Source organism: Macaca thibetana, chromosome 20 (assembly GCF_024542745.1).
Source record: "Macaca thibetana thibetana isolate TM-01 chromosome 20, ASM2454274v1, whole genome shotgun sequence".
NCBI classification, from domain to species: Eukaryota; Metazoa; Chordata; class Mammalia; order Primates; family Cercopithecidae; genus Macaca; species Macaca thibetana.
Genome location: NC_065597.1, coordinates 42,308,355 through 42,321,946, shown reverse-complemented (window position 1 = coordinate 42,321,946; position 13,592 = coordinate 42,308,355). Strand labels below are relative to the sequence as shown.

The following is a 13,592-nucleotide window of genomic DNA, read 5'->3' as shown; positions in this document are numbered from 1 at the left end:
TTTCCCTCGACGGGAATGAATGAACACCCACGCACACGCATGCACGGCCCTGAACACACAGCAGGTATGGTATCACTGCTTGCTGACAGGTGCCCTCTGGAAACTCCCAAGATGAAATGGACAACAGCAGGCTGGACCCAGACCACACCAGGAACACATGTACAACCAGCCTAAAGGCCAGTTTGGTGTACATCCTGGGCCCAGGAGGACGTTGGAAGCTTTGGCTGCTGCCAGGAAGGTAACAGAAACCAGGGACAGCCCACCTTGGTACCCCAGAACCATCTCCAAAATTGACCCCCAGGCTCATCCCAGGGGCTGTGTGCAACACCCATGATGCCAGGTGCCACACTGGATCCCACTCTGGTGCACCCTTGGAAACCAAAGAATCCAGGAAGCTTAATTATTCAGAAAATCATGAAGGTAGTCAAGCAGGCTGGGTAGGAAAGAAGCAAAAACCTCCTCCACTTTGGAGAGTCCCCAAAATCTCCAGAAAGACACACAGACTGTAGATGCATAGACACGGTGTATGCCTTTTTTCCCATGGAAAACAAAAGAAATGCAGACTCTTCCCACCTTAACCCCTGCCTTCTACATTGTTAGATTTGTCACCCAATTTTGGAGAGATTTACAGGCCCAACAGTGTGATAACAGCATTCGCTCTATGTAATCAAGTCAAGGGAGGGATGCTCTGCAACCTGCGGACTTCACAGGTGGTGAATAAAAATGTCAGCAACTAAGAAACAAGTCCCCACCACCACCACATTACCACCAGGAAGGAACCCAGGACACAGCTGTCCGAGCCAAGACTCAGAACAACCGTCTATGCAGCCTGCTGGTTCCCCAGCTTACTCCGGATGGTTCCCCATCAGAAGCCATCAGAGGGCAGGGGGCAGGCAATTTAGGGAAGGTTTTCACAAATGCCACCAGCCAAGCAGACCCAGACTGGCCGGTGGTCCACCCTGCCCATCCACTTCGCTCCCAAGTGGAAGTCTGCTAGCAGGTCAGCATCTTCCTGAGAGCTACAGAGAATAACCTCTCTGTTCATCAAAGCCCCTCTTAAGGACACTAGAGGAGGGGGCTGTTTAAAGACCACCATGGCACTTCATCACACAAGTCAAAGCATAATTTTGTGAGTGAACACCTTCTCCACTGAGCTACCTTTTATAATGGCCTCTGCATCCCTAGAGCCCAGAGGGTCCCTGCTAATAGTACACACTAAAGAAACACTTATTGAATGAATGAACCATCTCTTCCATCTCTAAACTTCCCCTTCTGATTACACATTCATTGAGGACCTAACTGTGTCCAGAACTTCTGTTTTTTCTATCTCATTTCCCAAAGCACTGTATCCGTGGCATTTCTACTTTCTTTATTGCACATACCCCTTTGTCTTGCAGGAGGGCTGTAGCCACCTTAGCCACAAGATCAAACATTTCTTGAGCACCTACTATGTGTTCTAGTCACAGACCAAAGCAACCCTGCAGAGAGGGAAGAGAATAAGACCCCAAACCTGGACATCACGGAACACAACCTGACCAGTGAGATGGTGTTGGCAAACTTTCTGATCTGTGCCATTCCGGTATTTTTAAAATGGTATTTCCTTATGGTTTAAACTTGCAGTTCCCTTACCATAAACAGGGTTCCAAATATTTTTTAAATATTTAAGATCCCACTAGTATTTCTTTCTCTGGTTCCATTTCTGTCCATTTCTGTAGTTTGCACATGGGAGATATTCAAAATGTCTAACCACCAGTGTGGCACCAAAGGATCAGAGATGGCGCAGACCTTGGGGAAGGCCAGGCACCTCAAGCAGGCTTGGCTGTGCCTCAACCCAGCCTTTGCCATGTTTTTTGTGTTGATTTATTGGCTATTTTCTTAGCATTTGTAGGAGCTCCTTACACATTAAGGAAAATATTTTTGCCTGTGATATGTGTCCCTGGCTTGATTTATTGTGGTTTTCACAATGTAGACATTTTTTATTTTTATGTAGTTGAATGTTTTGACTTTGGTTTTATGGCTTCTGACACTGGGGTTATATTTAGAAAGGCCTTCCTCACTCTGATACTATTGAATTAAAATATTTAAAAGCTCTCTGTTTTCTTTTAGTATTTTAAAGTTTTCTTTTTAAGCTTAGATTCCTGATCCACTTGGGATTGAGTTTGGTGTCAGGAGGGAAGGATCCAATTTCCTTTTTGCAGGATTGCCACCTCTTCATCCTAATACCAGTTGCTGAGAGAGCCATCTGTCCTCCACTGTCGTGCAGGGACACCCTTCTCATACACTAGATTTTCAGTTGTATTTGGGTCCATTTCTGTTTCACACCACTTCAAATCCTTTCCGCTCCAGAGCAATCTGAGCTGGTTCCTGTCCCCACTCCCTGTTCCTTTCCATCAGAAGATTCCTTCTGATGCCTGCATACCCACTTTTTCTTTTTTTTTCTTTTCTTTTCTTTTCTTTTTTTTTTTTTTTTTTGAGATGGAGTCTCACTCCATCGCCCAGGCTGGAGGGTAGAGACGCAATCTCGGCCCACTGCAAGCTCCGCCTCCTGGGTTCACGCCATTCTCCTGCCTCAGCCTCCCGAGTAGCTGGGACTACAGGTGCCCGCCACCACGCCTGGCTAATTTTTGTATTTTTAGTAGAGACGGGGTTTCATTGTGTCAGCCAGGATGGTCTCAATCTCCTGACCTTGTGATCTGCCCACCTCAGCCTCCCAAAGTGCTGGGATTACAGGCATGAGCCACCACACTCGGCCTCACTTTTTCTTATGAAGTATAAATTCAGCACATCCATTTCTAAACAAATCTTACCATTGCTTTCATTGGCTAACATTAAGCCAATAGGTTCGTTTCGAGGAAATTGACATATTTATGTACTGAATTCTTTCCACAAGAATAAGAATAAGGTATCCTCTGTGTTCCCCGTCTTCCCCCCATCCCCCGCCATAATTGATTTTGTTTTTCTGTCCTCTCCATGCCGTTTGAATGTTTCTTACTGGGTTTGCTCCCTGGTCTTTATACATTTTGTGGCTGACATAACAGGACCACTTCTTGCTCTGTGTTTCCTAACTGGAAGCTGTCTGCATGCGGGAAAACTCTGAAGGTGCGGGGGGGATATCAGTTGTGCTCAAGCCCCCAGCGTCTTGTGCCATGTGAAGTCAGCTGACACCAAGGCCCCGAGCACACTCTCTGTGGACAGAAGGAGCTCACACCCAGCACCTGTGTATCAGGTAGCACAGTGTCTGGACTGGCCCCAGCCCCACGCTGCACAACCAAAACAGAGCCAGTTCGAGGGGCGCCGCAAGCCAATAAGGCAGGGAGCCCCTCATGCTGTTGGAGCAAGAAAGGGGCCTGAGTCAGCACACAAAGGCAAGCGCTGGCCAGCCGGCCGACAGCAGCATGGCTGGCAAAGGTGCCAGCTCCACACAGCCCCAGCCCTGTAATTGGGGCCCACAGGTCGCTCTGGCCACAGCTGAACCAACCAGGGTGTAATTAACTTTCCACCCGGCTTGTTACACAGCAGCATTTCACCTTCGCCAGAAAAGGAGGGCCTACCTTTCACAGGGGCTAGGGAAACACTCTTTGGTCCCAGTCCTCAAGAAGGGACAGCAGAGAGGGGAGCCACAAAATTAACCCACCGGGAACACCCTTTTTGCTGTTGCGATTTGAGCAAAGTCCCCCCTCTTGTTTTTTTGGAAGTTGAGCATTCAAAAAAGCCATCTGGAGTTTAGTTTGAAATTGCTCACAGTCCCCAATCTGTATTCTCAAGCATAGGCAAGCTGTTCCGACCTCAGAGCTTGCCTTTACTGACAAGATCTGCAACCTTGAGCAAGATCCTCCAGCTCTCTGAGCCTCAGTCACCCAATTGCAAAATGAGGACGAATGGTGGAAAATAGTGCCTAGCTTTGGGAGGCCCAGGCAGGAGGAGTGCCTGAGGCCAGGAGGTCATGATCAACCTAGGCAACATAGCAAGGCCTCATCCATACAAAAAAAAAAAATTAAACATGAGCCAGGCGCGGTGGGGCACACCTGTAGTCCTAGCTCAGGAGGCTGAGGTGGGAGGATCGCTTCAGCACAGAAAGTTGAAGCTGCAGTGAGCTACAAATGGCACCACTGCACTCCAGCCTGGACAACAGAATAAGACCCTGTCTCTTAAAAAACTAATTAGTTAAAAAAATAAAGACAGTGTCACCTTGGACACCAAAGGTGATTGTTATGAAGACTAGGCAAGATGATTCATTCATTCAACAAACATGTTAAATTCTATTCAGCGCTGGGCTAGAACACAACAGGGAACAGAACAGGTATGGCTGTTGTCCTCATGCAGCTTAATAGTAGGGAGGGAGATGGGTAAGAAATATGTGAAAGACAATTAGAGAAAGGGATGCACACTCTGGACTGTGTGGGCGTTGGGGCTGCAGAGGGCCAGCAGGGAGGGCTGCAGGGCATGTGTTCCAGGCAGAGTCCCATAGCGCCTCGCCGGTAGTAGGCACTGAAAATACAAAGAATGTCAGGACTACAGCCCTCGCTGCAGTGTAGAGGAGGCAACACCTGCTCACACATTTGCCCCCAGCACCAGAATGCCAGCCCCTGGAGGGCAGCACGCACCCCATCTGCTTCAGAGCCACCTCTCTAGGGCCCACCAGGAGCCTGGCCCAAGTCAGAGATCAGGGAACGGAGCTGAAGCGAAGACACCAACGCTAAGCTCCAAACTGGTCCTGAAGGCGAGCGATTTCTATTCCAAAGCAAGTGCCTGGAGCCTGCAGTCTTACCACCTACAATGAAAAGCCGTATCAGGCCAGCAGCCCCTTTAGCAAAGAGGCCGAGGGCCCCGAAAGCTGTCAAGTGCTCCAGCCCCGGGGACCTGGGGCACAGGACTGGCACAGCACAGACCCCTGCTGACAGCCCACTGCGGGCACTCTGAGGAATGGCACTAGGAAAGTCAGGTCTCAAGCATGACAGCGCAGACAGAGCACCCACACGCCCTCCAGCAGCCAGCCTCTTAATTCAGGCCAAAGCAGGGGTCAACCTAAATTGCAGTGTCTTTAAAAGGAGTATTTGCACCAGGAAGCGATAAATCCAGACTACAGGCTCACAGGTGACTGGCTTCAGTGAGCACATAAAAAACCACCATCAGCCCATGGGCAAACCAAGCCTCCCGCACCTGCTTCTACGGTACCCCAGGTAGTTCCTAGAGAAATTTTCTAAAGCAGTCCAAGTCCTCCTGGCTCCTAGAAGATGATGATAAATATCCCCTGCTAGAGCTTAGAGGACTCAAATTTGCTTGGCCAACAATTTTGTTTTTCTGTCCTCTCCATGCCGTTTGAATGTTTCTTACTGGGTTTGCTCACAAATTATGACGTTATTTGTTCCAACATGATTTAAATCAGTGAGACCTGAATTGACAGGGAAGGCCCATCCTTGGCAATTCATATAGCCACAAATCCTTTGCCATTTCCTGACTTGGTGCCTACAAACAATGTCTCCATTAGAAACAGAGAAGCCCATCACACTTACCCAGTGAGTCCCTATGTACACTGTGGCAAAAAGCCTCATCTACGGACATCTTCGTCAAAATTTAATATTTTCATAGGGTATGGACGCAGTACCTGCAACCCCAGCTTCCTGTTCTTGAGCACTGCTATTTAAAAGACAGAGTTCCCCACCCCGCACCGCAAAAAAAAAAAAAAAAAAAAAAAAAAAGAAAGAAAACTGGCAAAGACCAGGTCACCACATGGGAACCTGTTCATAACATGTTATGTGACAAACACAGGACGTGAAAACGTATGTGCTCACAACCCCAAGCATTCGAACGTGTGGCATCCTGTGGCCAGGGGCTGGAGAGGAACAAAGAAAAATCAAGCAGACATCAGGGCGAGAGAATGAATGGAGAGGACTGGATTTTTGCTCTTTTCAGTTTGTGTCATAAAAATGCAATGTTTGATGCCTTATGGGTTTAAGGTTGGTTTCTCCTCAGACACAAATGAGAGCAAGAGGGAGAGAGAGGAACAGAACTTGATGGAGTTGTCCGAGATCTTAAAGTCCACGCTTCAACAGCTCATGGGCCCGGCACGCCACTCCTGCTGAGGAACAACAGAGAGGTGCCTTCTCGAGCTCCCAGCTGGAAATGAAGGCTCCTTAGTGCAGGGGCCGGGCTCCAGGTTGGGGACGTGGGGGTCTTCCATTGTGGCCATTCTGGCATGAAGCTCCCCTCCCACCCCTGAGGGGTGAGCATCCCCCCCACCTCAGAAAACCCCCAAACCTCACCACAGCTGCTCTCCCAGATTCTGAGGGAGCAAAACGCTGCCCCTAATCTCTCCCTCAACACCACCCCAACTGCCACAGAAATACACAGACAGAGTCAAGCCCTCACTGCAGAAGCAGTTCTCAGGAAGAACCACATTCACAGTCACCACCCACAAACGCACCCCCGACACCCCAACACAGCGCTCTCCCCAGAAGGCCAATGGCTCACAAGGGCTGACCCCGCCAGGATACACCCATCTGGGGAGGCGCGTGCTGCCTCCACGTTCCAGCAGCGACAGTCCCTGTGATGGGGAGGGTTGTTCACACCCCAGGTCACGATTCCTGAGGAGCAGACCCTCTGCTCCAGGCCAAGTGGGCAGACCCTCTGGTTCCCACAGAAACATCTGCAGGGCACCGTGACCTGCCCAGCCTGCGCCCAGCGTGGCCCTCCCGGACACAGTGTCTGCTGGGCTTCTGTAGAGTGACCAGTGGTGAGCATCCAGCAGACCCATCAGCCTGGCCAGGGGGAGCCTGTGACTGCACGTTTATATCAGTTCCAACCCTTTAAATCAGAGGCCAATTTTCAAAAAACATCTTATGCTAAAGCCCCAGGTATAAAACAGACTTTTAAGGTGAATCGCTCTGACTAGACTGGACATCAGCGCCCCCTCAGTCTGACTGGGGCCCCCTCAGCCCCAGTACTCACCTCCTATTCCCCAAACATACCATACCGTAGCCCCCTGAAATACCTCTGGGAACACAGTTCGAAAACCATTTCACAATGGAAGGGTGTGGAGGCATTCCAGGTAGGGAACTGTTTTGAATAATACATACACAATTCTCGGTGGTTTATCCCATCACTGGGTAATCCTAAGAACCCAAGACCTGGGGGAAAATAACTCCTCACACGGCTAGGAAACTATCCCAGGCTGGGTCACGCCTTTACTGGGTAGTAATGAATTTCTCAGGGATGCACTTAGGCAAGGTTGTTTCCCTCACTCTTTCAAGGAATTTCTGACTCCCTTCCAATGCTCCAGGGTCTGGGGGTATTCCTAGCTCCTGCGTCCCCACGGAGGTCATTAGCAGGGTCCTGTTAGGAAGCGGGCAGGAGTGTCGGTGGATACCACCAGCATCAATAAGGACAGCTGGGGACGCTGCAAACAGGGCTGTGATGGATTTCAGCCAGAGTCAGAGGCTGATGAGAGAAGGGTTTGCCACTGGGAGGAGGATCCTTCCTGGGCACCAAAGCACAATTAGCTACCAGTTCTTATTTCTGGCTCAGACCCCCACATATAGCCCAGTTTCACAGGTTCCTTTCTCCACCTAGAAATGCCACCACTCTTTTTCTTTTTTCTTTTTTTTTGTGAGATGGAGTCTTGCTCTGTCACCCAGGCCAGAGTGCAGTGGCGTGATCTCTGCTCACCGCAACCTCTGCCTCCCAGGTTCAAGCAATTCTTTTGCCTCAGCCTCCCAAGTAGCTGGGATTACAAGCACGTGCCACCACACCTGGATAATTTTTGTATTTTTAGTAGACACAGGGTTTCACCATATTGGCCAGGCTGGTCTCGAACTCCTGACCTTGTGATCTGCCTGCCTCAGCCTCCCAAAATGCTGGGATTACAGGCATAAGCCGTTGTGCCCAGCCCAAAATGCCACCATTCTTAAAAGTGAGACTGAAAGACAGGAGAATCTCCTTGATTTGAAGGGCTGGAGGAAGGAGCAGCCTCTAAGAGCTGCAGGGATTCAAGAAAGTGCAGCTTAGCAGAGGGCCTGGGGCCCCACTCTAACAACTACACAGAATGGCCTGTTGTTCTCTTGAATTTAGAAAATAAAGAGAATAACTTTTCATTAGATCAATTAGTTGATTGTAAAGTAAGTGGCAATATTTCATTCTCTTACAGTCAAGTTTCCATGTTAATTCTTGGCTAAATCAGGAAATATACCAATATCTATAATATTATTCCTCAAGTAGGATGAAGGTCAATAGTCCAGGATCCAGAGGAGGTCCTAGCTTGGCCACCAAACAGCTATGTGACCTTGGTCAAGCAATCATCTTTTCTTCCCTTTGCCCTAGTATTTCCCTTGGGGAAGTGAGTAGACTTAAAAAGCTAACCTCATAGGTCCCTTCCAATTCTGATTTAGAATGGAAAATTAACCATCATCTCTGCCTCTGGTTGAAATATCACAAATTCCAAATAACTGGGGTTTGGACTACTGGGCCACAAAATGTCCAAAACTGTAAGATTCCTCTTAGGTCTATTATTATTATTATTATTATTATTATTATTACTACTACTACTACTACTACTACTACTACTACTATTTTTTAAACATCTGTTCCTCCAGAGGTTGAGAATGGGGACTTGGTCTAGCCAGTGCTGTGCAGGCACAGGTGACACTAGAGGGCAAATCATAGCAGTTCCCCAACATTTAGTTTCAAAATTCCAAGATGACGTGAGGAGTAGAAAAAGCAAGAACTTTGGGTGCCAATCTAATCCCTACCAGTAAATGTTCCCCTCAACAGGTGATGGGTTCCCTTTAGAATGCAGTCCTGAGATTTCAGGCCTTCTTCCACAAACCAGTATCCAAGAGTTTCATCAAGAACCCTGATGGAAGAAGGTATCTCAGAAAGACTGTGTAAGGAGCATAGATGCTATGGACTCCCTCTGCAGATCTCAGAGCCCAGAAATGTGTCATCCCTGTAGCATGGCTGCCACATTCCAGGGAATGCACATGCCTTCTGGCTCCCCAGCCCAGTCACCCCAAACACACATATACACACACAGCTCCTGAAGTCTTCAGTAGCTCCTAGAAAACTGGTCTTGCACACTCTCTCCAAGGCACCAAGTAAATGGAGAACAGAGCTCCAGTCAAATCTAGCAGAAGCAGCTCCCAGCTATCCTCCTCCTCCTACTCAGAGAAGCATAAGGTCAAGCACAGAGTTGGAACCAGGTCCCTTTTTCCTTGGCCTTTGAAATTCTCCTTGTCCCGTCACAAGCTCTGCCTCAGAGCTTACTCCTTTACGCAGCTTTCCACACTTAAACTGCTTAACTTTGCACTAACAACCTCTTAATTACTGCGTTTCCAAAAGGCCTTCCAGAAATTCAGGGTGCAGATCCACCTACTTGTGGCCTGAGTACCAGAGCACAGCTTGCGGGGAGAGGGGGCCGGGACAGAGCACCACCATCTAATTCCAGCCTGCCGGAAAGCTGTTGCTTTTATTTTTAATTGTATTTAAAAGGCGGATACAGGGTACCCAAGACACCACAATAAAATGACATTAACTGTAAAATTACATTATTAATTCTTTAATCTCACTTGAGGCTTCAAGCTGTTGCTATGTCCAATTACCCGTGTAACCACCTGTCAGAGTCCCGGGGCTGTTTTGCATTACCTCCAGGACAGCGGTGGGCCCGGTGGTCCGTCAGGTCTGCCAGAGACTCGAAGTCCTGCTGACAGTGATCGCAGGTGTAAATTGATTCATCCTCCATGTCTTCATCATCCTCATTTCTCTCCTCTTGACTTGTCACGCTGTTCCTGTCTTCCAGCGCACGGCTGGTTTTCCGATCGCACTCCGGCTCTCCTTCTAGGCCTCCTGCCAACAGGAAGAATACAGTCCATGTCAGCTGATGGGGTCTTGGGAAAGGGTTTTAAAAGAATCGGCCGGCATTTATTAAGATACATTTAATTACTCTACCTCCCGGGGTCCATTATCCTTGACACCTCTCAGTATATTAATAGATGGGGTTTTTTGTAGCATGTGGTGCCATAATTCTCAACTAGATTCTTTAATTCTTGGTGCAAATCTTCTAGGGGGACTTCCTGTCATCTCCCCTCTGTGCACGGATGCTAGGGGTCGTGACCCATCAGAGAGGTGAAAAACCTTAGTATTTCATCTCCTAAAAACCAGATTCAGTTACACACCTTTTTAGATCCTCCATCAGCTGTTCCTAACACACCTAAACTTTTCGTTTTCCCCACAGCCTTGCAATTTAGAGCTGGGAGATCTCTTAGCCAAGTTCACCTTCCACACAACAGGCCTCCCAGGGCAGTGACACTGGCTCAGTTCTTTGCAAAGATGTCCAACGCTGAAATAAAGGAAGTACACATGTTTGAAGACCCACGGATGGTCGAATCTCAAGCTTAAAATGCATCCAGGCTGGGCATGGAAGCTCACACCTATAATCCTAGTGCTCTGAGAGACCAAGGTGGGAAGATTCCTTAAGGCCTGGAGTTTGAGACCAGCCTGGGCAATATAGCAAGACTCTACCTCTACAAAAAAAAAAAAACAACTTAATTAGCCTGGCATGGTGGTGTGTGCCTATAGTTCCAGCTACTCAAGAGGATTGCTAGAGAACAGGAGTTCCAGGTTACAGGGAACTATGATCATGCCACTGTACTCCAGCCTGCGCCTGCACCCTATCTCAAAAAAATATAAAATAAAATAAACAGTCTGTCTAACCCCTCACCTGTGACCTGGTACAGGCCTAGACACTGAGAATCACTCTTGGAATAATCAGACTGATTTCTTTAAAACAAAACAGCTACTATGCTTAGCACTGTGCAGAGAGTGGCTAATCTATTGGGAAAAGTGAATTAGTGATCATAATGATGCCTTGCAATTGTGTTGTGTTCGGTGCTTCTTCGAAGCCACCATTATATATGCATAGCTCCATTTCACAGCCTTGCATATCCTAAACTCAAAGAAGGCTCAAAGGATCATGTGATCCAACCCCCTGCAGAGAGGGACAGCGTTGTTATTTCTGTCTCACAGGTAAGGTACCTGGCATCCAGCCAGAAGCAGCAACAGCCCAAGCACCCTACAGAGGCTCAGTTCAACTTCATGACTCCTGGTCTAGTTCATTTCCCTGCACAACTGTGGGAAATGCAGCACAGCCCCAATCTTACAGATTAATAAGACACACCAGGAACTTGTAAATCAAAGTGCAAAAGCGCGTGGTAAATATAACACACAGAATATATCAGTAATCCTAACAAATGTCAATGGATAAAATTTGTCTGTTAAAATGCAGAGACCTTCAGATTGGAAAATAAAAGTGTGTGTTGTCTCTTCCCACAGCCTGTCCTGGAAAACAGATCTACCCATCTGGAAAGTAGCTGCACTAATTTAAATCAAAGAAAGAGATCCTATTACGCATAAAGGTGTTTTTGAATGCATATATGCATATGCAAAAGTGCGTACATGTGCACTTGTATGTACATGTGTGTACATGCAACATCACAGTTACAGGAAAAGGCTCAGTACACAACTTGTAAACCCCTGAGTGCTGGGCGCCAAAGCAAGAAACAGAGACAAAGCAAAGAATGCACTCAATTCAAGGTGGAAACCACAGTCCTATGAATATTTCAATTTGGAAACAGATAATGTTATAAGGGCTCTATTTCTCCCGCCTGCACAGAACATGCCCTTCCAAGTACCCGACATCAACAACCTGGGAACACAAATCAGCTCATCAGAGAGCCAGCTGCTTCCTTCCAAGGCGGGGAACGTTGCACGACACGCAGCCTGAACTGCACGGAGGCAGTAAAAATCAATGTTTCCATTTGTGGCCCATCAAAACATCTCTCTTCTTACCAATTAAGGGATGTACAGTTTTTAGGTTCTTTTATTATCAGAACGCGCCAACTCCTGGCAATACAGAAATCCCATTAAAAGCCAGGCAGCATATTTATCTCAGGGAATCTGATCTGCTGCTGCGGTGAGGGCAAGAAATAGAAAGCAAAGAAATGAGAAATATCATTTGGAGCCTTCGATATTATAAGTCATCACACAACCATGGTTACACAGTCAAGTGCCCGTCTCTGAAATTCCTCGTTTACAGTCTTTCCTTAATAAAAAAAATGTTCTGTAGAAGGGGAAAATAAAAGACCCATAATTCTGGCTTTATCTACTACACCGACTCTCCAGATAATAAGTTACAATCAGCACCACACTTGCGCTACTTTACTTAACACACAATTTAATAGACATATTTAAATTATCCCCTTGTTATTTTTTTTGCCGTATTTACTTGGCAGCACTTTCTATAATAGCTCTTCTAATCCACAACTGGAACCACAAACATTACAATGCATTTGATCTCTTTAAATCTGGTACATCCTGTTGACTCGGGAGTAGATAAATCAGAATGTCAACTCTCAGGTTTTTATAAGGCAAAAACCCATAAAGTCATCCAAGAGTATAAATCTGTTTTAAGCAACTGTCACCTCCCCTACGGCCGGCTACTAATGGGAAGGGAGGGTGGCTGTGCAGAAAGGGATGGGACAGAGGTGAGCTCAGGCCACACAAAAGCGCGGACCTCATCCTCTGGGCTCCCAAGGGGTCAAGAGGTCAGCCAGCCTGGCCCTCCGGAAGGTGACACACGAGAGGGAAGACTCAGAGGCCTGGAGAAGTTTTGGGGAGTGGGACTTCCCTGAAGACCCAAGGGCCCCTCTGCTGATTCAGCAGAATCAGGCGCTGGAGAACAGGAAGCTCTCCACCCCAGGCAGGGTTTGCCTCTCGGCACTTTCATGCCGAGGAGTTTCTGAACTTCACCATAAGACAAAATAATAAATGGTGTTATTTTTCCATTTGCAGATGAGAAAACTGAGCCTCTGCAAGGCCACCCAAAGCCATGCCAGGATTGAATCTACACATTCACGTGTTCATTAAGCAGCACACCTTTCCTGAAGTCCCAGGGCCTGTCGGAGCCCTAAGCTCTCCAAGGCCCGGGAGGTGGGAGTTCTGAGAACAGGGAGCTCCAAGGACATCAGTCCTACCTGGAGACTCTCTGGGGTTCCTCTTTTCCAGGCCCACCTGATCGGTTGCTCAGTAAGTCCTGGGAATGGAGTGGTTGGACCTTCCCTACTCCTTCAACCCAGCCCTGCCTGTGCTGCTCTGTCCAGCGCCAGAGGCCCCCCAACTGGTCCCTGTCCTGAGGCTGGACATCACCTGTGCAAACTCAGAGAAGGCAGGGCCCAGAGGCCCAGCATCTGGACCTGCCTTGTGAGTCCCATCACAAAAAAGCGCTGGCTCATTTCCAAGATCTGGGCTAGAACTGTAGCCCACTGGTTCCTCCAATCACCCCAGAGCCCAGTGAAGCAACTTCAGCAGGCCAAGGAGAAGACCAATGGCTCAATGCTTTTCTGCAGAGGCCTCTGGGGCTGGGGAGGGATTCCCGAAAACAGCCGGCTGGCTCCTTTCCCTCTGGCTCCTCCCCTGTCCTCCTGGGGGCTGTCTGCAGCAGCATGAAGACAGCCCACTCAGGGAAGGCCCAAGCCAAACGGATTTCAAATCAGGGACCTCTCCCTCAGGGCCACGTGCATGGGACAGAAACCGAACTGGTGCTG

At 48.1% G+C, this 13,592-nt stretch overlaps 2 protein-coding genes across 4 annotated transcripts in view; both read right to left on the bottom strand.

Annotated features, from left to right (window-relative positions):
- Positions 1–13,592, bottom strand: part of CBLN1 (cerebellin 1 precursor) — a 680,545-nt gene that overhangs the window by 442,534 nt on the left and 224,419 nt on the right. The gene's annotated exons all lie outside the window — the stretch shown is intronic.
- ZNF423 (zinc finger protein 423) overlaps positions 1–13,592 on the bottom strand; it is a 365,398-nt gene that overhangs the window by 230,095 nt on the left and 121,711 nt on the right. For all 3 annotated transcript variants that reach the window (XM_050774809.1, XM_050774810.1, XM_050774811.1), the window contains one exon: positions 9,637–9,837. In XM_050774809.1, the coding sequence (XP_050630766.1) occupies positions 9,637–9,837 (201 nt within the window). The remainder of the gene's footprint in view (positions 1–9,636; positions 9,838–13,592) is intronic.